The sequence below is a fragment of the Pavona decussata genome, unplaced genomic scaffold (assembly GCF_977016875.1).
Source record: "Pavona decussata unplaced genomic scaffold, jaPavDecu1.1 SCAFFOLD_61, whole genome shotgun sequence".
Lineage (NCBI taxonomy): Eukaryota > Metazoa > Cnidaria > Anthozoa > Scleractinia > Agariciidae > Pavona > Pavona decussata.
Genome location: NW_028145482.1, coordinates 2506041 through 2533924, shown reverse-complemented (window position 1 = coordinate 2533924; position 27884 = coordinate 2506041). Strand labels below are relative to the sequence as shown.

Below are 27884 nucleotides of genomic sequence, written 5' to 3'. Positions count from 1 at the left end.
TGGCCAGCGCTGACCAAAAGACACGTGGACCCTGGAAACGAGATTGAACGGACGAAATTTTCCCACTCTCTGGGTACCAGTCTTTAAAGCGTCGCCAGTTGACAAACCATTGGGACCAAAGATATGCAAAACAAAGTCACCAATATTGCAGAATTTGGGAGTCATGATGACACTTATTTTGCTCAAGACAAACCGCTGCTATACATGTGATAACAAGTAAACTTGCCATGCATTCAACGCATGCCTGACTGATTAAAGTATCCAGCCCCATTCCCACCCTGTTTCCGGTTTGCCCCTATTCCTGCGTCACGTAAGAAAAATGGTGCTTGAAAAAAGAGTTTTGGAATGTGCTTGGAAATGATGGTGTGACTTTATGACCCACGATTGTGTTAACCAGTCAACGCGTGCACTCCGTAAGCGTTCGAAACAGACAGTTTGCCTCTTTAATCATGAAGCACGCCCGTGTTGCACGAGATGAAGGAATTGCCTCATTTGTGTCCGTTAAGCAGCCGTCCGAGATCTTTCAATGCGGACTCTTGTAAACAGAAAAATTAAATGAAGCATAGAATGGCATCAGGGAAGTATCAAGCATGGATCCCTTGTGACAGATTCGCATAACACGGGAAGAAACATTCCGGGACAGGAGGGATTCTTGGTTTTCAGCAGTTTTTATTGATCTTTAATTTATTAATAACGGAAACCCATCCCTCCTTATTTGGACGCTTAGAGCACAATATAATTCGCGTTCGGTTCTCATATACACACAATTAAAAGCTGTGACGCCACTGGGCACAAACCTTTTAGTTTTGTAAGGTGGTGCCAACTATTTTGATTGTGGATTAAATCCTATGGAATCACCATTCAAATAAAAATAATCGTCAGTGACATCAAATAAATTACCCACACCATTTCATATTTTTGTCTACCCCTACTCCTCGTATACCGTATAGTTACGGAAGTAGCGGTTTATAATTCACTTGCCATTGCTTCCTTTGCATTATCGGCAGCCTTGCCTCCCGTCGTCCTTGGCATGCAATCGGAAGTGACGTCATTGACGTCAGCCGCTCTGACCTGACTGTCGAGTTTGGCCGAAAGCCTCCGAGCTCGGCTCTCTCGATAAGCAGCGTGATGACGCCTGGGAACAAGGCTGCACTGTCGTTAGTTACATGTGCACCCAATCTTGTACCCAGATCTCCCTACAGGATTGGTTTGGACATGGAAGTGGGAGATCTGGGTACGAGATTAATGTGCGCCGTCTGTGGGTCAGCATATCATGACCAACTGTTAAGACATTTCCACATTTTTCACTTGCCACTCTACAATACTTATCGACGCCGTTTAGTGTTTTCACCTATCATGCGCAAAGCGATACCCGCTTCCAGAAAGTCAAGTTACGAGATAACTGCATTCAGGAAGGAGTCATTAATCGTAACTTTACGGTATATTTTAGTTAAGTTGAATTGATTGTCTTCGTTGTTAAATAGGCGATTCTTTGCTCCAGAGTTTGCGGACACCTTTCGTCTCTTTTTCATTGTGTAAATCTCTGCCTCGCGATGACAGAGGAGTCCTGGATTCTATTGACCGTCCAATCAGTGGTGACCAGTCCTCGTCGTGCGAATACTCGACACCAGTCCTAAACACTTTACACGCGTGTTTTTTCTGCAAGGACTTTGGAGGACTAAGAAACAGAAATCTTGTTAAAGTCTTCCTCAAATCTCCAGCGGCTAATTCAACGTCATTACATTTCTTTTCTAAATATTCCAGCTCGTCCAAAATGTCCCGGTTGTTTCCCACGGCAGATGAATATTCTGTTTCGATAAACGCGCGTTTTTGCCTCACAATATTCGCGGCTGATGCCGATATTTCCTCGGGGAGCGAGACAAGTTTATCGAGGTCCATATCTTCGCACGCCACGCGTACACTGGAGGCTAAGTCTCTTGTTCTTTGCAAAAGTGTGTTTACACTGCTTACAAACTTCTTCACAGAAATTAATCGACTTCTTCCCGTGTCCTTTTTCCGGTTGTCTTCATTTCCAGTTGACATTAGCTGCAACTGAAACAAAAAAGGCAACTGGTGTAAAAAGGGTGTTCACAGCAGGAAATAACTCTATAGTCACAGATTGAGCGGTGCTAACCGAACGCGAAGTTGACGAAGGGCTAGTTGCTCGAAAACACAAAAATAAAAACACCGTGTCCGCGTTCATCAGACTCGTAGCAAGTAGCGCATTTTACTCATGAAGAGAGGAAAAGGAAGTGAAATGCCCCTACCTGTACTTCTCGTCCCTGATGAATGAAATCTCCAGTGGTGCGTATGAGCGCAAGCACACTGTTGCTAATTTCTCGCTCAACCTTCATAAAAAATACAAAAGAAATCACTATTACATGGAACTTCCTCGACAAAAACCATTTGCTTTCACTGGCAAAGTAGTGCGCTAGATGAAAAGATCCAGAAAACGTTATCAAATGACACAAAATAAGGACATTTACCGAGAAGGGGAACCTGCAGATAACTCACAATTTCGTTTTCGTCAGTTACTCGTTAAGGACGGTGCCTACTATTGTTACTGCGCATACGTTCTGCGCATCTGGAGATACTGGGGTTTCTTATGGGTGGTGCCTACTAATACAGGGATATTTTTGCGCGGTTTAAAAGACTATGCGGAGAAAGCAGAACTTAGCAAGTGATTTTGGTATCCAAAAAGAAAATTGGGGGTAACCATGCATTTTTCAGAGATACAAAAAAGCTTCAATTTCCAAAAAAATGCCATACATTGCTTTGTATTTTGCTGCTTTTTAGAATAATTGTTGCTTAGTTATCTCTAAAAAATGCGTGGTTACCCCCAATTTTCTTTTTGGATTTCAATAGCTGCTACCAATATCTGCTTTTCCAGCATAGTGCTAAGCCGTGCAAAAATACTTCGGTATTAGTAGGCACCGTCCTTTATAAGTAATTCGTTGTGAGGACAAAAATGTTCAGCGCATGCATGTCGATGAAGACGGAAAATAAACAGTCAAAGAATGTTAACTCGATCGTTTTTCTCAGTTTCACTTACCCCAGTACTGTAGGATTCCATGGTGTCTGTTTGCAGCTGCTCCTGAATCTCTGAAATAGCGGAGATTGAATCGCGCACAGATATTTCCATCGACATGTCCTGTCCTTCGTGAAAAGCTTTGTTCAGCTCGCTGTCACCTTCAGTCTAAAACGTAAGGAAGAGAGGCTCGTAAGTCAGGCTATATTACAAACTCACAATATGACCAGCTCTACCAGTTGGTAGAGCACTGCACCGGCATCGAAGAGGTCATGGGTTCGAATCCCGTTCAAGCCTGAATTTTTTCAGGCGAGGGCCTTTCTTCTATTTAAAGGGGAAGTATTACGCACATTTGCTGTCATTTCAAAACCCAAAAATGTTTGCCTTTCAAAAGAAACAACGAAATAATTGTCAAGTCAGGGTCGTACGTAGGATTTTTTGTCTGAGGGGGCGAACTCCGCACACCCCTATACCAGTGTATACAGACAGGGTTTCTAGTTGGACGTTTTTGTTTTCACCCCTACACACATACACAGAAAGTTGCCTCTAAGACCTTTACAGGAGACAAAACACACTGATGCTTTTTGCCTAAAATTGTCATGATTTATCAAATATGGCATAAACACCTTGTTTAGCTTGAACCAAACATTGCCATATCTCAATAAGAAAGACAGTTTAAACTATCACGCACTTAAATGAGCCAAACCAAACCCAGCTGAAACGCCCTATGTGGCATCAAAAACACCGTCGTTGAACACACAGATTAAGAGGAAATCAAAACTCATCAGGCACAAATGACCTGTGATGTTGAACATACGATGGTTAAATCCAAGGCTCTATAAACCTGCTACAAATACTTCAGAGTAGCGTAGTCTTTTAAAGACCAATTTAGCTCTGAAAAAAACATACTCGTGCAAGATAGATTTAAAAAGGCTAAAACACGCGCCAGGGAGTCGCGTAGCGTCAGTCTTTTTTTACCCCCCAAATTCTGTACCACAGGCCGAGCCCAAATTATAAAATCATTATTTTCATAAGAAAACTCGTAGTGGCTTTTACCTCGAAAGATTTTCAAAAAAAATTATTTGGAATTCACATTGAAGGAAGATTTTTTCAGTCAAATTAGTCTATTTTCGTGTGATTTCGGAGCAGTATAGCTACAAGAAATAGCTCAGCAAACTCAAACACTATGTCAGAAAAACTGAATTGAGTTTTCCTGGCGGGGGCAGCTGACCCCTCTGCCCCCGCGCTATATGTACGGCCCTGCAAGTTTGTTATAAATTATCACCCCAGTGCAATAAAACTGTCGATTAGTGCCTCTGGCCAGAGAAAGAGTAGGCCGGTATGGATTGAAACTTGAAAAATGTTAGGCTAATGTTTTTCAAGTTCTCGCATTTTTGTTTCCAAAATGCGCTAGGACAGATCACGAGTTGTTCCTTCCAAGAATTGAGTTGATTTCTTTCCTCTCACTCTCGTCATTCTAGAATTATTTGGCAGCTGATTGAAGGTCTTATTCATCATTTTTAACAAAAGATATCAAAAATCCCATCAGTGATACTTCGCTCTTAATCAGGCTAATTTATAATGTCGAACCATATGCCGGGTAACTTCTTGCTGTTTATAGCTGGTATTTTGAGAAAACATTCAACTATGGATCTCAAATGCGAATAGCTTAAGGAAATCCTGGTATGCTGCTCAGCTGGATGCTTTATTTCATTATGCAATGAAATGATGTTAATCTTCATTTTTACCCCTTAACTGGTCTGATTCAAACACCCACAGAGGTTCCAAACAACGAACTTGACCCCAAAAAAACAGATAGGTTTTATCACCTCTGGGTTATCCTAAGGAAAACGTCCCCCCCCCCCCCCCCCGAACCCCCACGGGGAAAATCGAAGTGTACAGTGTGAAACACTCACCGAGCTGTCTCCATCCGTCAGTTGCTCCTCTTGTGACGTAACAACGGCCATATTGGCTGTCTGACGCACTACATGCCTGACGTCATCATTGAAGGCTGTGAAAAGATCCTCCATGTTTGAATTCGCACCATCGAGGGTCTTAAACCAAAGAAAGAAAAGAAAACAATATTCAGGGCATAGATTTTAAATTTGAACTAGATTTCTTAAGCAAAAAAATTGTAGAAAAACTGTTGTTCGGCTAAAGCAAGATTTCAGAAACTTAGCACAATGAACAAAGAGATTACCTCGACAATTTTGATCACATGATCAGCCAATGGTTTCACAGTGTCTATCAGCTGTGAACTGAGTTCAGTGAAGTGTGCATTTCGAGTTTCTGCGGTGCCCCACATCCGCGCATGCTCCATAAGCAATTGCAAGGAGAAGGTGGCTGTCAGACAACACTGTTGAACTTCCTTTGGAATACCTAAGGAATAGTTAGCAAACACAAGAGAATTGAAACACTAAGTACTAAATAAAGAAACAAAAAAATGTACTTATATGTTGGTGGAACTTCACTTGGTAGCAATGAAAGAAGAAGTAATATTTTCCTATTGGTGTTAAGCGCACGTTAGCCCTTATGGCCGCTTAGTCCACTACATTGTTGTAGCAGTAATAAGGTTTGAGAGCTCTAATGGATTCACATAAGCTCTGAGCACCACAGTCTTCAAAGTTCTTACCTCCAGCAGAAGACACTTTTCCCTGGTGTGCTTTCATAATGGCCGTCACATTGCTTTTAATGTTCTTGACGCTTCTTAAAATCTTCTCATACAATGGCTCACTAAATGGATCTGACAACTCTGGAATTAAGACAAGGCACACTGCGGTCACCAACTTTTCTCAGTTAAAAACATGGATGTTCTATTTAGGTTTATAGTATATAGATCATTTCACCAAAGAGTTGATTTCATTTTTTAGGTGCTTTTAACTATTGTAAACGCATTGAGCCTTCTAAATGCATCTTTAGAACTGTGAATTTCATTTCCAAATAAACACTCCCCTAGTTTCGGCATTTAAATCTAAGTAAGCACTAATGGCCTTCCCTAAAAGATGACGCAGTTGTAAAGAATACCTTTGAAAGATTCTAGGTAATTCTTCATCGAGTCTCTACACAGGCTTGGCAAGGACGGGCCAGGTGGTCTCGTTTCGCTTTCTGCAAGGAAAGAGGATCATTGCATAACACTGATCTTAGTTTTGTCTTCTTGTGTAACAAATGTACACAACAGGTTTGTTTTTACCAAGTCTGTAACGGGGTCGTAGAGAATGAAAGGGTGTCACAAGTCGCGATCTCACAGTCTGTAAACATCACACATTTCCTTGAAAATCAACACAAATGTAAGGAGATCTGGGACATGCTACTTACTCCGTCTGCCTGAAGGGGCCACGGGGGGCCTACTGGAGATCACTTCCACGGGCCTCTCTGGTAAAGGCCCTGGTTCATCGGAAGGCGCCTCGGGTGCATCAGAGGATGTACCGGGGTTTTGTTGATTACGATACTTTGCAAATATACTTTCTGCTTTGTTTGGAGAAAATCCTAAGAACACAAACCATAAGTTGAGTTGCTAAGGTTTTTTGAACTATAAAACAGTTTCGCATAAAAGTAGAAGTCCCTCTGTGTTTATAACTTGACGTATGCAGTCTTCCAATCCACTCTAACTGAGCAGGAGTATGCCTCATGCACACTGGTAGACAACTGAGTATGTATTTCATGACGTACCTTGCGTTTTACTGGCCGAGGATGATCTGGTACGAGATGATAATCCTGAGCTACTCAGGGAAGAAATGCGTCTGCAAAGTAACCAAAAAACAGCAAAAGAAGAAGACAAAAACAAAAGTGAACCTCGTGTTTCAAGTTTGTCTACATTACCAAACAGCAAATCAAGGTGATGGACATGTCATTTCGCAGTTCACAAACCTGCTACTTGCCGAATCCAGTTTGAAGTCTTTTTCCCACTTATCATCCGGGTCATTAAAAGGATCAGTCTCGTCCTCAGACTCCCCCGACACACTGTCATTGTCACGATGCTGGGCGGGGAAAAGACAAAGAAAATCAATGGCGTCATATATAGCAAGGACTCATCTATGATAACAATGCCAGAACTTTACTGAAAGATCGTTTTTTAGGATAAATTTTCATCCCCTGGAAATAAGAAATTGACGGTAATTTTATGGTGATGTATCGACGGCAATTATCAATTCATGTATTTCTTTACATGTATGCTAACTTTTCACGCTTCATCTTTCCTCATTATTTGCTGTTCAACAAAAGTTGGACGATGTTGTCACGGTTTTGAAGACGCCTTGATAAATGGCTTGATGTTTTCAACAATTTTCTAATTACCTCTTTCAACATTCAACAAAGCATGACACACAACGCACCATTTGTTGAACAAGGTCACAAAAGTGTTGAACAGAAGTCACAATGTAAACATCTGAAGTTGTCCATCAGTAGCATCTTGAATAACGGGTAAACATGTAAAGTAAGGCGTTACGCAACTGTATTTTGTTTTATTCCGAGCTTTTGCCGATCCACGGCGTCATCAGTCACAATATTTGTTGATCAACATATGCGTGACTATGTCAGTGCAAATTTAACTGTCATTAGCTTTAAGTTACTTTCAGTCCCTTTGCCCTTCCGGTTCGTTTCCAAGTGCAGTGAGCCGAGTGAATGCCTTTGCGCAAGACAGTAGGCTATTTAGACATACCTGATAAAGTTCCCTCATCTGCTCCATAGCACTCTCAAACTTCTCCAAGGACCACACAGTCGTCAGACCTTTCTTCGTGTTGTTCAAACGAATTTTCATTTCCGACTGAAAACATGACGTCATATAATTTATGAATATGCAAGAAGTTGAAAATTTTTGCACTTCGGGCAAAAGTTATCGCGCTCGCGGTTAGCATTTTAAACAAAACGGAAGCCGCACAAGGAGCAGTGCGAATGATATAAGAAAGATACAAGATCGAAGGATGTGGAAACGGTTAGTATCCAGAAAGATCCATTTGGCCAATTTTATTGTACGAATCAAAGATGTTTTGTATTTGCCCAGGATAAATATTCGAAGATAACAGGGTCTTCTACGATAGAGCAGAACTCCTTTGGTCACTGGGATTTAGTCAATCACAAACACCATGCACAAGCAGAGTCCAAACACAATGCAGTGAGCCAATCGCGACTCGGTACAAAAATATACAATTTATGGGAAAGATTCCTAGTCAGTTTGTCTTTACTCGTAGTTATTAAAACGTCGACAAATTCTGTTTGATGAGCTAGAGTATGTTGCACTAAGTGTTTACGTCAATATTACAGAGTTCTACAAACACAAAGCCACGGCAAACTTATAGTTACTATTTCCGACCAGTCATCCAAAAACCAGTATGCAAGCCCTTACATGTCTAACGGAGGACAGCGTGTAGTTGTAAAGGACAAGCAACAAGCTACCGCTTACTGAATAAACTACTATACAAAAAGGTGAACTTGTTATTACCTTGCCATCAACAAACACATCATCACGGCTAAAGGTCTGCAACGGAAGAGAAACCCTACATGAATAAATGCAAATTCACAGCCACTCCCATAGACTGGATCAGTGTTAAGTAAAAAGGGGTAAATTATGAACATTTTCACATCGCTATAACGTTAGTGACTACAAATTAAGTTTTCTGCGGAATTTACACTTAAAAATATATTTTTTTTTTCTTTCACTTACGATGTGTTTTGCCAAGCTCTGACTGATCTTGTTGGCTTCCCTTAAAGCCATCGTGATTCGTAACAGTTCCCTCTTGTTCGGATCATCTGTGGAAGTAAGTACATCTTATATAAGCCAATCAAACCAACCCAAATAATATGGTTTCCACGTACAGTCAACTCCGTTCACAATGACCATGGTAGACTGCTAGTTGATAGCTTGGGAAAAGGTGCACGCTATCATGGAGTTCTGGAGCGTAGAGCAGGGCAGGTGATCGATGATATCTGTGTATCTTCTATTGACTCGTATCTCACTAATCTTAGGCCTTAACACCACCAGTGCGTGCCAAAATCGACAGTCCAGTTCGTTTCACGGCTAGGGTTAGGGTTAAATTAAGCTTTATAACGTGTGAGGGGATGTAAGGGTTCATTTAAAGATCGATAATTAAGGTTCTGAAGTTTATCTGTACCGCAGATCCTTGAGAAATTGAGTATATTACCTTAAAATTTCGAATATAAGCCCCGCGAATGCATTCGTTCAAAACAGTTAGCTCACAGCTTACTCAGACAAGCTTACATTTGGGATTGGAAAGGAGACGGAGAAGGGGGAATCAGTATTATTATCCGACGGATTTTATCTTCTGAGATTTGGGGAACTTATGTTCGAGAGAGTGTTATACTGGGAATTTTTACGGTATCTCCTTAGTACAGTTTTGTTTTTCGGTCGTTCCTTTTAGGATGTTAAACTGCTTTAAACAGAATGTAAACACCATGCAGCATAAATTAAATTACTTAAATGCGACAGGACCTCACTCCGTTTAAAGTAAAGGTACTTGACATAGTTTAACAATCGCCTACCTGCCAACGAATTTTTCCTGCCAATATTGTTGAAGGATGCTCTAAACTCCTCTCTCACCTTCTCACGGTTTTGCTGAAAGAAGTGAAATATCAACATTCAAAACTAGTTAAAAATGACTGTAATAAAGCGAACTTACTACCTTCACATACCTTAGTAACCTGCGTAGCTGGCGGTTTTGTTCGCGCCAGGGTAAAAAGGCTTGGCGGCGGGGCCGCCATAGCGCCGCGAGAAAAACCGTCTCCGCCCCATTCCTCTCGCGGCTTCGCCGCCAAGACTTTTAACCCCACGCAAACAAAACCGCCAGCTACGCAGGCTAATATCTTTGCCTTTAGGTGCGTGCCTTCGGTCAAAAGCAAAATCCAGATTTTGAATCCAAAAATGCATTCTCTTTGGGAAAATCCTATAAATGATTTCAAAACCCTGGAAATCCGTGCAACGAGTTTTCTTGCAATTCAACAACCGACCGATATGGGGAAGATGAGGTAATGGGTTTGACTTTCATCCGGGATCAAATTTTTCTCACACTCACATCCACCTAAACGCCATCAAAGTGGCATGAACAAACAGGTTCTCATTCATTTCTTTGGGTATTGTGGTCACCTTCGCTTCCTTTAGTTTCAGTACATCATCTTGCATCTTCTTCTTTTCCTTCTCCAACTCAGTGATAATTCGGACCTGATTCATTTTGGTTTCTTCCAGAGCCTGCACAAGAAACAATAAAAAGAATCAGCCAGACATTCTGCAGAAATTTCCCTATTTTTCCTGAGCAACCACAAACATTCAAATCATTTGTTCACGTGAGCCTCGTCCACTGGTGCCAACACATTTGCGGAAAGAGCGGGAAAACAGGGGCGCAGGGGTTGATGAGAAGGACGCGAAAGGCGACAGTCCCACAACGCCATGCGCACCACGTTTGACTCAAGAGAGACACCTGGGGACGAGGCATTAAGTTTACAACAATCAACATTGTTCATGTATTGCACTGCACTGTAAAACATAATTAACAAAGCCGGAAAATAAACGTAAGCTGTATTGACCTGTTTGGCGGCGAGTGCTTCCATTTGCAACTTCTTCCTGTTGTTCAGGATCTCTTGCTCCAACAACTAATTAAAAATAATGAGATATTTTGAGATACGTTTTACGCAAACCAAACTAAAAACGTAATAACGGCACCACCTAGTCACGCAAGTTTAACCTCACATTAAACTTAACTTACCAATCTGTGTGCTTCTAATTCCGAAATCTTTTCCACAGCTGTTTGCTTCGACTGTTCAGCTTCTTTCTTTTCTGTCGAGAGAGATTCCTGTACAAACAAAGCGGTATGTCAAACCTTGAACTGCAATTATCAGCTAAACGGTAAGTTTTATCAATAGCAAAGAACCTCAAAGATGGCCACCATCAACTACTGAGTTTTCACTGCTGTAGCAAAGAGTCGAGGATTACACGACATTACGAAAAACCAATCAGTGCTCGGAAAACTCTACACGTGACATTCAAACAACCAATCAGCGCTAACCATAGCTTCATGTAGAGTCGTGACTTTTTCTTCATAGTGTTGCTTCTGCGCGGTCAGCTCTTGTTGGGCGGCTTCCTGTAGGAAGAAGAGAATTCAAATGAAACTTTCCTTTTCTGAATGGGGCAGGAACCAAAAGCAATAATTTCTTACCTTGGCTTCCTGTATTCTAACCACTATTTCCTCCTGAGCCTTGATTCTTGCCTCCTCTCTGGCTTCCTCCAGTTCAGCTTGGAGTCTGTGGTCAAACGTAAAAGGAAGATGATTACTACAATGTGTTCTTTTTGGTTCCTGTTTTCTTTTTATGTTAAAAAAGAGACTCACTATGACAGTATTCTTCAGAATGCTGAAGTGCAGTTGATTTTCAGACTTACCTTGCATCTTGCGCTTGAGCCAATTCATTCCGTGCGAACTCGAAGTCCTTGACAACTGCAGCTTCATGCCTGCCTGTATCCGTAGCAGGAGTGTTTTCACTACCTTTCCTCCGCTTTTTCACTTCAATGGGATGGTTTAACCTACAATAACATCAACGGATTTAACTACGAAATCAAACATACGATAAGAGCAACTACTACACAAATGACGGAGATTCACGCACTGTTTTGACTTTTGAGGACTATCGCTTTGGCATTAAACTTAAACACACGATAGTGGTTTATTCAGTTCTTGAGTGGAGCGTTGAGGAATTACAACAAATAATATACATTGGCCCATATGTTTTCCCTTACAGTGTCGAACGTGACACACAAGTTTCACCAGTGAAAGCTATGTTACCTTTCACCGTTACTTTGCGGTGCGATTTAAGAAAACGTCGAACATCAACGAAACGAAAAGACAAAAAAAAAATTAAGAGGCAAAAACAAATTATGAACGTTACAGTACCTGAAGAAATGATCACCTCCAATAACTACACGATCACCCTGCAGACAAAAGTAATAATAATTAAAAGGGCCTTATCACCTGCTTTGCTTTTCCACAAAAAAACTATTCGCAAATGTTTTCAGTTACGAATGGTCAAGATGGAAATGGATACCAACTTGAAAATGTTGAACCGAAGTTGGTAACGACGTACAGTATTGTGGTTCGTTATCCAAAACAATTTATGCATGAGCAAGGTATTGAAATTGAAATTTTGAATATTTTTTCTTAGAAAACGAGACAATCCCATATCGTGACCCGGCAAGTGAAGTATTAAGCGTCATGTCTACTGGGACACCCAATTAATAAGGACACTTCTTTTGGTCCAGACAGAGTCTGTAATACCAGGTTTTACTCTGTTTGCAGGTATCCCAATTCCAAATATAGTCACTCGATAATATCTTTGCTTGGAAACCTTTATGACGCCGAGAATATCGGGCTCAATGAATTCTCAACAAAGCTACACACCCCTACAGGGCGAATTATAATAGCAGTCAGGTTTGCTGTCACATATTCCCTTGCGCCTTCCCTGCCCCAATGTTAATTGCTATGGCTCGCAACACCAAAGTGTTTTGCTTAAAATTGAACAATCTCTTACCCCGAGTCCTCAGGCTCTTTGGCCTGCGGTTGGTCGCTAGGAGAGACTCTAGGGTGATCGAAAAAATTTCAATTGTTTGATCGGTTGCCCCTGCGTTGTTCAACTAAAAAAAAAATTTCGGTGAATAAAATTCCAGTACCCCAGAGTCTTTCCTGGCATTTAACCGCTGGCCAGCCTGGGACTCTGGATACAAGATTGTACACTTGGGGAGGGGGGGGGGGGGGAGTGCAGTTTACATACATGGGTAGATTGTCATCTTTGGCCAATTATGATGAAGAATACAGCCTGCGTAGCTAAAGGAGGAGATTGGACTACTCGTGGCAGCAGCTCCGCGCAGGCTAACAACGAACATTTAGCTAATATCTTACATGATGAAGTACTGTCTCCTCTGCGATCAGCTGACCATTGATGTACGTCGGCGCATCATCTGCAGATGAACTCGAGTGTAAGAACGAGCTGACACATACATTACACTGTCGAATGTACTGTACTCGAAGAGATTGAACGCTACAAAGCTTATTCACGCTAAGTGTTACCGCAGGCGCTTCCCGGCCACTCCCCAAACATGGAAAAATTTTCCAAAGTTAATGGAAAAGAAAACTACGGCCTACTGGAATTTAGGGCGGGGGGGGGGGGAGAGAGATAACCTTCCTCCCGAGGTCTAGGAGTCCTCTTCCATATAGGATTTCCCTTCCGGCATTTTCTCCCGTTTTAGGAATTTCTGTTTACAGTTGGGTAAGTTTGGAAAGGTCTCTGCATTTTTTTCCAATGAGATGGTTTTCATGGCAATCTGCTGAGTCACTGATCTGCTTCTCAAATGGCTTATCCATACTGTATTAATTCACTGGAAAAAATAATAACGAGATAAAAGAAATGACTGACAACTGAAATACTTACCTATTGGTAAAGCTGTGACCTTTTCTCCGTCATTTCGTAAGACGCTGAGGAAGAAAAAATGTTTACTTGTAATCGCTGCAGAAACACAAAGACTGGAACACGTAAACAACGTAAACCAAACTGAAATTGAAAACTAACTGTATCTCATGATACATGCATGCATAGTTCATCACACTTACCAGTGTGTTTCTGCTACAAGTGCTCCGCTTAGCTTAATGTCATGATCATTCTGACCGACAGTGGTCTCGCCTGAAGAGAAAAAACGTAATAACTAGTTTTACTTAACTTCGCGCTGTTTTTAACCCTTTAATCCCTAATATCAAAGAACAAATTCTCGTATCTTGTCCCCATACTTTTCTCATAAAAGTGCTGGGAAGACGTTATAAAAATTTCAAGAAAATTCACCGTGGGTGATCATATTCTAAATTCTCATGATCTCAGGAGTTGAATAAGCATTGATATTACAAGGAGAAATTTGATGCTGATCACTGTTAGGGCTTAAAGTGTTATCACAACGAAGGCCGGTTGTGGTGAAATCCAAAAGGAAAGGAACGAATTCAAAATGAAGTGAGGGGACGAAAGTAGGAGGGACAGCTTAGAGAAGATGAATTGTTGTGGCATATCCTTGGAATGATTACGTTCTGGGTTCAAGTGAATAAATTAATTACTGCACCTTTTACACAGGCTAATGAGAGAAGTGGCAATTTACAAACGCTAAAATAAGAGTTCTCAGTGGATCAAGAATAATGGGCTAAACGGATTCGCTTACCTTCTTTCAGCATATACAACAACAATTCTGACAGCTGAGGGTCTTCGTTCAAGTTGACGAGGTTGGGTAACCTGTTGTCCACCTTAAAAGAGATGCCTGCTTTCTGTAGGGGGGAAAGAGACGAGAGCTTAACCCAAGGGTACAGAAATCCATGCAAGTGTATGTAATAAAATGTGTAATGATTTGATAATCAAATCCACTTTACCTTGAGCTTTTCTGCTTCTTCGAGTTTCCTCTTTTCTGTCAAAGCAAGCTTTTCTTGCCAGTTCCTTTATAAAGAAGAAGGAAACGCCTCATTAGAAGTTAACTCTAAACGCCGAAGTTCCCACAAGTGAAATTTAAAATATACAGTACGCGTCTCACACCATAAATAGTCGTGTGTTTTTAAAAGAAAGTTCAGCATTCGCGGGCGTTTGCACAATTTTATGATTGCTTGAAATCAGAAATTGGAAAATGACTGTGTGTGTTTTCATGGATTTTTTTTTTTTTAATAAAAAAACCGAATCAGGGCTTCCATTTCACCCACTCACTCTTAACGCTGATTTGCGGTATGTCTGAAATTTTAATGTCACTATACCGTAACGGTATTCGTTCTATTTTCAAGACATTACACCGAGTTAAATCATCCCCCTTGCGAGAAGATGGAGGCACCTGGCTGCATCAATCCACTCACCTTGTAGATTCAGCCAACATATGCCGAGTTTCTTTGAGTTTATCTCTCAACAGAGCAACTTCTGCCAGAGCTATGGCGCTTATTTCCTGGTTTCCTTCTCCCTGAGTCAACTTCAGTCTCTCGATCTCGGCTTTCAATTCTGGGATAATTAAAAAAAGTTAAATGACTCAGTCTTGACAAAATTATAACATAAACGTTTTTCAGCTTTTAAGTTTTGTGATGTTGTTCATGTGAAAGTTAGAAACAGCATCAATATTTTCCGGAAAACTTTACTCCGTTGTAGACATTACCACGCCCGGATTTCTGGACTTTGGTGATGTGCAAACAAAAAAAATATATATATATATATATATAAGTCGCTGAGTTTAAAAAGAATAAAGCACTTGTGTGATATATTTTTGTTCTTTGTGAAATCCAATGCTGTTAACAAATTTCATACTTTTCAAAACACACTTCAAAGTTCTGTCCGAGACGTTTAGTTGCTTTGGGTCCCATTTAGTGGGAAAAAAAGGGCACTATATAAAGGGGGCCTACAACTGGGACCTTGAACACCAATTTCTAGAATTTAACCCTGGTTTACTTATGAGGTAAGATTGCTTGCCTAAGTGATATAAATTTGTAGGAAATAGGCAAAAGACGGAGAAGAAAAATTGCCAACGCTGAATGCCTTCTCTCATGTTTCTGTACAAAAAGTTGAATCGTTGACAATCATAACATTTCTATACAGTTTCTGTTTTTCAACACACCTCTGATGATCTTTGCGTTTGGATCCTCGTTGATGACTGCTCTGTTGACAATCGTACGGGCTCTTTGAGCGTATTTGTAAACAGTCAAGAAAACAACATAATACGTAAAGATCTCTTCCCAATTGTTGGGTGTACATGCGTCTTATAACGAATATAAAGATTATGACCACAGGTAACCCATGCGTAGTATGTGAGACAAGGTAAATTACAGACATGAAGCTACAGATCGTAGTTATAGAAATATCTTGAATATTTCAAAATAAAACACTGACTCTCACTTTTATGGCTCCGTCAGTTGCCGTGTACGCTTAACCAATTTCAGTGCGTTTTTGAGCGGAATTTGTTCAGGACTGAGTAGCACTGTGGCTTTCCACATGCACTGAATTAATGAAATTTGGAACGGAAAATCAGCCCTAAGACGTTCTTAAAATCCATAAGAAAAACTTTAAAACTCTTAAAAAACGCCATTATCAAGTTAAAAGTAGGAATCTACGACCTACAGTTTGAAACTAATTTGTTAAACTTGATGGAATCGGAACTAAGGTGAGGACTGGATGGAAAACTTTTCAGAATTTTAGAAATTATGGCCAGCAGAGCCATATTTCTTCTGACAAAAAGCGGGAGGACTCGGGCCTCTAGATAAAATAACATAAATGAAGTGGGAAAGAATCGCCTCATTTCCTCATCCCAGACCAGTTTCTCATTTCTTGTCTTTTTTAGTCTCTTTTACATGTAACGACCTTGGTATCCACATAGTTGTACCTGTCAGCTGAATAGAATTAAATATCTATTAGTGTTTCTAAAGGATATCGTAACGTGCTCAGAGATTCTCCAAATGACGTGCTTGCAGGACTAATGTTTGCTACCATGGTTGTCTTTGAATTGCCACCTAAACTGTCTTTGAGTAACCTGCAAACAAAACATGTCTTCGTATAGTAAAGCAAGTACATGTTTGATCTTTCAGTACACGCATGTGTGAACGAATAAACTAAGTAAGCACAAGTTAAGGTCAGTAACAACTGAAATAGAAAAAGTTTAACCAGTTTGCCTTCTTAAATATTTGAACATCATCCACGTAAGCTGAAGTACAAACAGATATAACGGCCGCCTTTTTGAAACCTATAAACCCTAAGGCCCCGTCCACACGTATCCGTTTTCGTTTGAAAACACAACTTATTCCCTACGGATTGAACCTAAGTGTCTTATCCACACGTATCCCATGAAAATGGTCACCGACAATGTAACTTGTAACGTTTTTCATCGGATACTCGTAGACGCAGCCAAAACGAAAAAGAAAACGTTTGCTTATTCAAAGGAAAACGGACACATGTAGATGGAACCGAAGTAAATTTGAAGTTGAATTCCTGTAGAAATGTACTTTAATATGACCTTGTGCCACGCATGTGATGTATGTTAACTTTGTGCTTGGGCTTCGGAATTTTCACACCCATCATATCCAAACAATAACATTACTAAAGGTGGTTTTGTTGTGCAATCTTACCATGTCAAAGCGGAGTCTCTGTAAGGTATGTACATTTTCTTTTTTGAATGAATTTCCCTGTCTGACAGCAAAGAGATGACTTTACCAAGAGTGTGTAGTGACTTGTTTATACTGCCTCCTTCCTGGAATGCAAATGAAACATAACACTACCTTACTTTCTGACGAGGAGAAGAGATTTAGCTGAAAAAAACTAAGTGTTCACGCCTTTGTGATTCACATGTTTGTAAAAAAAAATTACTTTAAAAAAGATAGTGGTCATTTTGTCACAATTAGTTACTGAAAAATGGTCAATAAACAAGGACAAGATGTTTTCACCTAATTGCCCTTTCCTAAGTTCATAACAGGGCTGGACCCTAGTTTACATCATCGTTCAAATTACGTCATATGAAGAAATGAATCCCATCACCAGAAACATCACATAAAAATTAGCAACTTTACCAAGTTTGGTTATGTTTCATTGCATAGTAAGCAGGCTGTGATTTGTCAAAGGTTACCCAAATTCCATACAAATGTCTCCAATTCTGAGATGATATCCCTCAAATCTATACAAAGTCTCTAATATTTCCGACTTTTGAAAGGCTTCTACCTCCATGGTTGCAATTTAAAGACAGAACCTCTAACTTGGTAAACGGCCTAATTTAGATGTGATCTTTCTTACAATAGACTCCAATTTCTGATTAAATGAAAATTTGAACTCCGGACTGAACAGGCAATTGCAGGCATTTATGTAATAGCACTGTTTCTACACTTCACCTTGAGTCTAAGAGAAGCCGTCTCCGCTGTCTTGATCACCTGATTGTTCAGCACTTGACTTGCTCTTTCACTGCCAGCCAAGTCAATCAGATTGATTTTACTAGCAGTTGTCATTTGTGTCTCTGAGTCCTCAAATATCTCAGTCTACAAGTAAACAAAAATACCTAATATGCTTCTCATTGACTTGCGTGCATGTAAACCTGATTTGGCTGATTCTCATTACTAAGCTGCCATTGAAATTCATATCATGAGCACTGACTGTGGAATGTATTACATGACATTTTTTCTTGATAATCAATTAATAAATTATAATAATAATAATTAATTTTAATAATTATTTATTGATTTCCTTTCAAACAGTTACATTACTGCAACTGCTATGTTAATTTTTAACTGCAGTTTTGTACACAAAAATGTGATAATTATAGGCTTACTGCTGCTTACTAAAAATCTGTCACCAATTTTCTTTTTGCAAAGTACAGATTTCCATTTCGCAAACTACAGATTTTCATTTTGTTTTGTTTCATTTCGTTTTGTTCCATTTCGTTTCCCAAAGTACAGTAAGCCATAATTATAGTTAATCTATGTAACATTTTTTTCAATGAGTCTTGGTGATAAATCTTACACACATCAAACTAAAAACACTGTTCAACTGATAAAATTACTGGTTTCCTGCCCAAAGAAATCCTTAATCAGAATGTTCCGTGAATCCATAACCAAACAATCATATCTTTGCTACAAAGATCTGAAAACATTTAAGTTTACCTTTGTCTGTGTCATGACCATAGTAAAGACTGAATGAGATCTGCTACTCTTGTCGTTCATGCCTGTGGCAGCCGTTGCTCTGATGCTGTTTCCAACAGCTAACCATGACTATTAAAACAAAAAAATGAATATCCAAAATACTTGTTGCAGACACTCAAATGTTCACTTGTGGCTTATCCCAGATTCCTTATCTCTACTCCCACTTTGTAATTATGCAAGGTGAAAGTGGTCATGACACTGGGCATTTTGATTCTGTTAACCAGATACATGTATCTTCATCTTGTTTACCACCCATAAATTTAATCCTTGTTAAGTCCAGCATTAATCCTGCCAAACACAGATATGTTAGGCCTCACAACCCTCCAAGAAACAACTAGCTTCTAAATATAAAGGCATCATGGCAACTAAGCTTAATGGCACTGATGAACTGATTTGAAAAGGGAAAGCCTACCCAACAACAAACCTAATGAGTGATCAGTCAACCAAATTGGCCACTTAAGAAAAAAATACAATTTGGAAAGTTATGTTCAAGTTATGAAGAAAAAATTGTCAAAAGACAAAACAGGAATAAAAAAAGAAGTTATGCCTTAATCCATCATTTTCTATTTATATCAGTGGCAGGTCTAGACCTTCAGACAGGTAAGTGGGTGCCTTCTCTCTAATGCCAAATGCAAATGGTTAGATTTCAACTTTGTCTAAATTCCATTTAGCCACCTGAAAGTGCTAATATTATACAATACAGGACTTTAAAACCTTTCTTAAAAATTGTAACCAGTGGTCAGTGATTGTGACAAATCAATATTCATGAACAAATTGGGATAGAAGAGGAGAGTCCAGATAATTGAGAAAAACAGATATAATCAATGTTCAACTGTACCACCAATTAAAATTTATGATAAATTTTAAACATTCTACACAACTTATTTTCTCACCTCAACATCTGCATATGAACTTGCAGTGTACCTGTAATGAACAAGATAATTAAATACATACAGTCGAACCTCCCTTTGCGACCACCTCTCGTAAGCGACCACCTCCCATTAGCAACCACTTTTCCAAAATACCAAAAGTTTTCAAGTCAAATCACTATAGATAGAACCTCTCCTAGGCGACGACCTCTCATAAGCGATGACCTCCCATAAGCGACCACTTTTAGAGATGATTGTTTAAAACTTTCAATTGTTTTTAACCTCCTGTAAGCGACCACTTGACACACAATCTGCTGTTTCTCTCACGGGCAGAAATTGACTGTAACATATTGGCCCACATCATTACAGCAGATGCTGACATTGAAACAAATGATAACATATACATGCACTATAGTGTACACTGAAATGAACTTTAATCAGGTTGAATCCCTTATAGGAAAGAAACTCTCTTATCTTGTAAATAGCATGCATGTACATGCACGACTGGTGATGACTCTCTCAACCTTGTATTGTCCAACAGAAAAATTGTGAAGATAAAGAACGACAACTGGATTATGTAACAAACAAATAAACGCCAAAGTTGTTGATGTGTTACGCTTGAAATGTAACATTGCAAAAGTGCCGTTTACTGTTTGCTCCTAAATCAGGCAGTCTAAAGAAAAGTTTTTACTTTGCATTTCGATAAGCACTGGCAAAAGGGTTAGGTGTCGGCAATTACCATATGTAAATTACCCGAAATTTAGCCCCCTCCCCCCCCCCCCTATGGTCTGGCCTCTGGTAAGCGACCACCTCCCGTGAGCAACCACGTATCCTTGACATTATGGGTGGTCGCTTACAGGAGGTTCGACTGTATTCAGTTAAATATTAGAAAAACTCTCCAAGATATCCTGTTGTTGGCATCCTCTGTGGAAGGAGGGGGCTGAACTGAATTAGTAAATAAATGAGACATTCAGTAGCACTCACGTCGACAGATCTTGAACAAATGGGCCAAGAATAGGATGCTCTCTTACTCTCAGCTGCAAAACAAATGAATTAATTAGAAAGATGATAAACTAAGCTGTAATAACATCATTGCTGAACAGAATTAAAGATAAATATATTCACTAGCAATATACACAATATTACAAAATAAGGTTTTATACATTAATTTATCAGATTTTATTTGTTATAAGCTTGTGGGTAATGTAATTGTGTTTGTCCTTATTGCTTGACTTTGTGAGTGTTTTAACCTGTGAAAAGTCCTCTTGCTGAAGGCTGTGTGTTGTGAGAGCAACATATGATTCAAATGCACTGGCTTTGCCTGTAGCTTACATGTATTGTGTTTATCTCCTGTAGGGTACAGGTCCTCTAAATTTTTGGTTCGAATGTGGGGCTCAGTTCACCAAACCTTGACCCTCTTTCAGACCAAAAATATGTAATTTTTCTGGTACCTCTTTCATACCTGGTCTCTAGAATTCATATCCATTTCAGTAAATCCATACCAGTTTTACCATTTTCAAACTTCCAGAACAAAATGGTTAAAATCTACTCCCTATATCAGACCAAAATAGCTAAAAAAAACCATACCCTTTGGTGCCACACATACCTACGTAGCTTATACAGGGGAATGCACTCCCCAACCCCCCCTCCCAATTCCAGGGGTTTCTCTTTCCCTGTGAGTACTAGTTGCATCTCCACCACTTGCATGTTTTGATCACTTTATTATCCCTAGGAAATAGAAGAAGTCTACCCCTAGTCCTGCTTCCATTGAGTTCCCTTTGTAGGTTTCTTATATATATATATCAAATGAAAATTAGTTACTGTAACAAATTTGCACAATAACCTGGACTCTCTTGTTATCTTTCTTCTTGCTTGGAGCTAATAAATCATGAATCTTCTCATTGTAGATTTCAAAGTAACTAATTTCCACTGTGAACTGCAGCTGTAAGAACAAAACATGGTGTCATAACGGCGGGTCATATCTTAACTTGTCTCCATTTACCTTTTATAGACTAAAACTAACTAAACAATGACTAAGTAAACATCTCTCAAATGTAGTACAGCCGAACCTCCCTTTGCGACCACCTCTCATTAGCGACCACTTTTCCAAAATACCAGAAGTTTTCAAGTCAAATCACTATAGATGGAACCTCTCGTAGGCGACCACCTCTCATAAGTGACCACCTCCCGTAAGCGACCACTTTTAGAGATGATTGTTTAAAAATTTCTATTGTTTTTAACCTCCCATAGGCGTCCACTTGACACAAAATCTGCTGTATCTCTTACGGGAGGAAATTGCAAAATGTGTCGCTGTAACATACTGGCCACATCATTACAGCGGACGCCGTATTAAAATCTCACAGCCGGAGCTACCGGAAGTGTCTCCCGAAGTAGCTTAATTTAGCATTGAAACAATATTATTGACAACATACACATGCACTATAGTGTACACTGAAATAAACTTTAATTAGGTTGAATCCCTTGTAGGAAAGAAACTCTCTTATCTTGTAAATTACATGTATGTACATGCATGACCGGTGATGACTCTCTCAACCTTGTATTACTCAACAGAAAAATTGTGGCAATAAAGAACGTCAACTGGATTATGTAACAAACAAACAAACAAACGCGAAAGTTGGAGATGTTTTACGCTTGAAATGTGATATTGCAAAATGCCGTTTACTTTCTGCTCCTAAATCAGGCAGTCTAAAGATTGGATTTCGATAAGCACTGGCAAAAGGGTTATGTCTCCACAATTACCATATGTAAATTACCCGAAATTAGACCACCCGTGGTCTGACCTCTGGTAAGCGACCACCTCCCGTAAGCGTCCACATATCCTTGACATTATGGGTGGTCGCTTACGGGAGGTTCGACTGTAATCTAAAGTTAATTAACAATCTCCTTTTAGTCTTGAGGATAGATTGTCATTTTAAAAGGTGACACGTTTTCAGATCCTGTGTACAAATCTGTTACTTGCAAATTATTGAGCTGGGTTTCACTCTCACACAAATCTACAGTTTTTGGTATCACTTTCTCTAGATTCTCAATTCTCCAAAAGAATGCTTGGAATGAATAAATTGAAGTGCTTTCAGAAGTAAGTCCAAAGTACCTCTTTCCAACATTTGATCCTCTCAAAAAGTTCTTCACAGAATCTTGGCAAAATGCCAAGTTCATCTCCTTGACCCATGATACTGAAAAAAAAAAAAAAAACAAACAAAGATCAATAAATTATTCAGGCCAATGTATGTGATCAAAGGGAGTTGTATCCCAAGTGGCTAAAGATCTTTATGTTCATCTTGGGCTCTTAACCTGAATTAAAATCAGTTGACCTGACAAAATTCATGCTGGTTTAAAAATATTTTCAATGGCAATCTGAAGGTTCATAAAAAGAGACATAATATTTTAATGATGACTTTTCTACCCTGAAATTCCTGATGCCTGATCCCAAAGCATGAACAGGTCTGATCCCTCACCCTTTAATTAACATAACCTAATCATTGTGAATCCGGCTGATCACAAATACCAAGCCTGTGAGCCCCAATCACATCCCTTCATTCCATCATCCCATATTTGGCTTTAATTGTTGTTCAAAATTACTGACATCATCATCATCGTTCAAGAATACATTGAGAATACAGATGTTCTTCAAGATCTTTTGATAAGTGTACAGGGGCATTTTATTCCCATCTCTGGCATGTTTGAGTTAGTATTTCTTGACTAGCTTATTACAAGTTTGGTTGTTGTTTATTTAATAAATCTACTGTATAGTTACAAAGACTGACCTGTATGATTTCCCTGATCCTGTCTGAAAGATAAATGGGCAATATTGAAATTAACATAATTGACCATGTGCATGAGTGACTGAGGAGTGTGGAAACCTTTTATGGAGCTGAAATTAGCATATGGGTTTTTGTGAGGTTAGACATTTCCTGTCAGAAAAAAATTTTGGTAGGACTCTTTAGGGTTTTAAGTAATGTTTAAGAAATGAGCAGGAGTGTTTTATTGGGTTTAAAACCACGAGGTGCACTCAAGTGGTTTTGGACCCAATAAAACATGTGCTGCAAGTTTTTTAAACAGCTTCAAAAACATTCCTGGAAAAGCGTGTGTCAAAAGAGTTCATAACAATTATGCCTTTGTGAAAGTTGGAAATAAGCATGCGAGATAACCAATGCATACTAAGGAGGAGTGTTTTATCAGCCTAATAAAACACCGCATATTAATGAGGAGTGTGCCAGCTGATGAAACACTGCATACTAATAAGGAGGAGGTTTATCGATATAAAGTCACTGCACGTGATGTATTATCGACCATTTGATAGGTCAATGGGCTTATGAATAATGAGTTTTTGAAGCAGAGAAGACCACTTTTAAGGCTACACTCTGTACTGTTGAACTTTCTTGAGTCCAATTTTATCCCGATGGAACCTTTTTTCTGTCTTACAATTTGGCCTAATTCACATCTCCCTATGACTAAGTTAACATTCCTCAGTAACCCTCCTGAGTTCTCCTTTGTGCATCTTGAGTGATGCACTACCAAAGATAGGTCATCTAGATGCATAATCCAGGGCTGTCAACCTCACACGTCTTCAAATATGGAGAATATGACTTCCCCGGCCAGCAATAACAAAGCGCCTTACAGAGGGAGAGACAACGCTACACATTTCAGATTTTCTTGTCAGAAAGTCAAGTCTACGACAAATCGCAAACTTCGTCAGTTATCAGGGAAATTATAGACAAAAATCTGGAGAAATCCGGCTCAAACTCGGGAGATTACAGACATAAATCTGGAGACCGGGAGATACCGTTCAAAATCTGGAGACTCCCGGATTATCCCGGAGAGTCCACAGCCCTGATAATCCATTATCTAATGAGAACCCACAAAGTGATGAAGGTCACTAGAAAAGGGGAGGGGGAGACCAAAATTGAAGGATAAGGGAAGTAGAGGGTTGTACTCCCTGCTTCCCCTCCCTTTCCCCCCCCCCCCCAAGCACACACAGATGAGGAATCAGAGTTGAAGTCAACGTAAGCAAATGAATATCTTTTGAAAACAGATCCAAGGTTTTTATATAAATAATAGGGTTTTAAGTACAGACATTTTTGTGCCAAGGACAGCAACCGGAAGTTGAATGTTTCCTTTTTTGGTGTGGTTTTGCTCCTTACCACAGACTGGAAAAACTCTTGTTGATGACTGTGGCTTGACGTTACAAATGTGATGGCAAGAAAATGCTCCAAAAAGGGAAAAATTCAATTTCCGGTTCCCTTCTGTGACTCAGAAACGTCTGTGCTTACCTAATGTCACTGAACAATACCTGGCCATAAGCAAAGAGGCATGTATTGTATCCTTCAAAAGCACTATTCAGCAGTGGCTGACCCATTAATTCATACAGCTTCTCTTGTCCAACAAATTCAGGGTGCTTAGGATCACATGACCAAATAGAATGGTCATAAACAAACTCATATTCCATTCCAGAATCAGAAGTTATTATAGTCTTGTTGTCCTTCATGGAAATACACTGCTTGACGTTTGGGTCACTCTCTTCCCTGTGAGGTAATAAAACATTTAACAGTACATTGAGTCTTGTCGCTGATTGGACTGATTAGCTGAGAATGGTTACTATTTCAGCATCTTTCACATTACAACTTCAAAACCCAACAAATGATTGCTGTTGGTTTTTTACTTCTTTCAGTAATAATAATAATAAAAATAATAATAATAATAATAATAATAATAATAATAATAATAATAATAATAATAATAATAATAATAATAATAATAATAATAATAATAATTGAAGGACTCAGTGCATAACATACTGACCTACAGGATATAGTGCATTTTAGACCACGCTTTTGCTGTTTTATCTAAGATTCACTGGGCTTTCTGCAAGTGGCCCTAGCTCCAATGTTTTATGTCCTGCACTGTGCTTCATTTTGTGATAAAAAAAACAGAATTGTGTTCTTAATCATAGCTTTTTACTGCACTTGAAATGTAAAGCAATGGATAAAACGAACTGACCTTTTGATCCCATTAAGCTAAACTTTTTTTCTAAGACATCCACTAAAATGATGACTGATGGCAAACAAAAAGAGTAATGGTTTGTTTACTTTTAACATCAGAAAACTATTCACGTTTAGGTGCCGTAAATTCATGGCTTTCATCAGACACCTTTTGTAATTAAGTGCTTTTATGCAAGACTAATACAAATAACCACAACTAAAAGAAAAATCACTATGCAGAAGCTCAGGGTATGCTTCCCTGAACCTAAATTGTCAAATTAGAAGGGGCCAAGTGACATTACTTCTCTATCCAGAATTTTCACAGCCTGAAAGTTACAGACACTATTATTAGCACCAAGAACTAATTTGAGAATGGGACAAATGATCATTAAAATTATATGCGTCATTTCCTCTGGACACTGTTAATGCTAATTTTTCTCCTTTAGTTATCTATTAGAATCCAGAAGTTATTTTCATAGGCAAAAAGTACTTTAGTGTGCTTCAATTTGCAGTAAAATTATAGACAAGTTTTGGAAAAAATGAAGAGAGGAGATGTAAATTATCAATTCTAACTACTCAACTGTATATCTGTTTTAAAGTTACGGATAAGAAACTTTCTTCAAATGAAGTTTGAAAATTTTGAAAGGAAATGTTACCACAACCTGTACAAATTAGGAAGATTTTTAGGAAGCACCACTTGCAAATTGATTATCTTACATCCAATACTGGACCTTTCACTACCTTAAACCCTTGTAAGCCCTTTTGTAAAGAAACAAAGAACTCGATCACCTTTATTGAATGCAATTGAATTAATAATGAGGCTTTAATTTCGTCGTCATTCCGCAAGAATGTTCATTATGTAAACAAGCAGCAACTGGGTCAGGAAATAAAATTTCTTAGTTATCTCTGCGATCTGGTTATCAACATTCTGAATAATTATTATTGTTCTTGTCTGGTAAAAAATTTAAATTTAAATGTTATTACAAAGTCAAAGCTCTAACTATTTCAGTCTGTTTAACAACAAGTATTTAAAATCACGATTGTTTGGTTTATATTTCACATTAACACTAAAGCGTGTTGTGCTACGCATTGTTTGTAATGTACGGTATAACATCTGCCGCCACTATAATTGGGGGAAACATTTCTTAGTTTGAAATCAATCAATGCCTAGTCATCTTGGACACACAACACTCCAGATCAATACAAACCGGAGGCGATATTGACTATTACGAGCAAAATTTATCACCTTGAGCACAGGAAAACATCAAACGACAACAAACAACCTCATTAAAAGATCAAAGGTTCTTTTTTCAAAGGCAACACTTTTCGTAATATCTATCACACACATACAAACACGCATTTATACCTTGGTAAAAACGGTCGAACTCTCACTCCAACCCGGACACTCGAGCCTTCTGAATCATCAAGTGGTTGTTGCGGTGTTGTCGTAACAGTCGGAGTCACGACCTCCTTCGCTTGAAACACATCAAGAGTGTTTTTGTTCCTTGAAGGCGCAATGGAACCTTTTACTTCATCTATGTCTTTGTTAACTTCCAACGCAGATTGCAGATCAGTAATTTTCAAATTAGCTTTCGAGTCCAAATCGCTTTTAGCGTACAAATGTTCATTTGCGGGGTCCGCGATATGTTCCTCAAGAAACTGCGGTGTCATCGGTAAAACTCGTGCGATCTTTTTCTCTGTGTTCAGCGACTCTTCTTTTGTATCCAATCTTTCCAATGGAGCTGTTCCCTGGGAGCCGACAGAGAATTTATCGATGATTTGCGCAACCATCGGTGCTACAGTGGCCTTCCGTGTTTCTCGAGGAGAGTTTAAAGGTGAACTAGTGTTTGAACCACTCTCGCTTGAAGACAGATCTTTCGTTCTCGACCACAATTCCGATCGAAGCTTCGAATTCATTTTGGGGTCGTTCTTTCTCTGTAGCTGCCGCTGTGAAGTACAGTTTCTGTTCTTTATCACGTCAACGCGTGCCGGTTCAACATGTAGTTTCTTGGAGATGGTGCCAGCAGATTTTGGCGTCCCTGTAACTATGCGATCGGCGTTTGCTCCTCTATCAAGAGGGACGGTCGGAAGCGCGCGCTTACTCCTTGCTTTTGTGGGAGTAGACATATTTCACATTTCAAACTAAATCCACAATAGACAACAACAAACCATAATTTAACGGGTTTCGATCTCACCGAACATAACAATCCTTCACCATTGACTGAATCGAATTCTTTTGGTTTGAAAGCTGACCTTGTGATACCAACGCTGTTTGACCAATCAGATACCAAAAACTGCTCACGTGACTATTTTCAAGATC

At 39.3% G+C, this 27884-nt stretch overlaps 1 protein-coding gene across 1 annotated transcript; it reads right to left on the bottom strand.

The window, feature by feature from the left end:
- Nucleotides 1–75: 75 nt before the first annotated feature.
- LOC146479071 (kinesin-like protein KIF14) lies at nt 76–27803 on the bottom strand. Its single transcript, XM_085111349.1, has 39 exons — nt 26931–27803; nt 24877–25108; nt 23351–23373; nt 22678–22759; nt 21409–21507; nt 20550–20602; nt 19590–19620; nt 18658–18765; nt 17893–18036; nt 17140–17261; nt 16449–16547; nt 15639–15712; nt 14893–15031; nt 14425–14488; nt 14220–14322; nt 13630–13699; nt 13451–13494; nt 12922–12980; nt 11920–11957; nt 11412–11552; nt 11191–11275; nt 11041–11115; nt 10741–10827; nt 10562–10627; nt 10125–10226; nt 9524–9596; nt 8688–8773; nt 8466–8501; nt 7686–7790; nt 6896–7005; nt 6698–6768; nt 6344–6514; nt 6053–6133; nt 5661–5780; nt 5229–5407; nt 4945–5082; nt 3053–3196; nt 2268–2348; nt 76–2052 (listed from the first exon to the last, which is right to left on the bottom strand). The coding sequence occupies exons 1-39, from the start codon at nt 27689–27691 to the stop codon at nt 1477–1479; spliced, it is 4872 nt and encodes a 1623-aa protein (XP_084967475.1). The 5' UTR covers nt 27692–27803; the 3' UTR covers nt 76–1476.
- Between the last annotated feature and the right edge of the window lie 81 nt (nt 27804–27884).

Excerpts from the sequence above, each read along its gene's own strand:
- LOC146479071 (XM_085111349.1), bottom strand. The coding sequence starts at position 27,691 with ATGTCTACTCCCACAAAAGCAAGGAGTAAGCGCGCGCTTCCGACCGTC. Across the intron at positions 13,495-13,629 it reads CTTGTAGCAGAAACACACTG|CGTCTTACGAAATGACGGAG; the intron begins GTAAGTGTGATG and ends TTTCTTCCTCAG. Across the intron at positions 11,958-12,921 it reads AGGAGACAGTACTTCATCAT|GGTGATCGTGTAGTTATTGG; the intron begins GTAAGATATTAG and ends TTTTGTCTGCAG.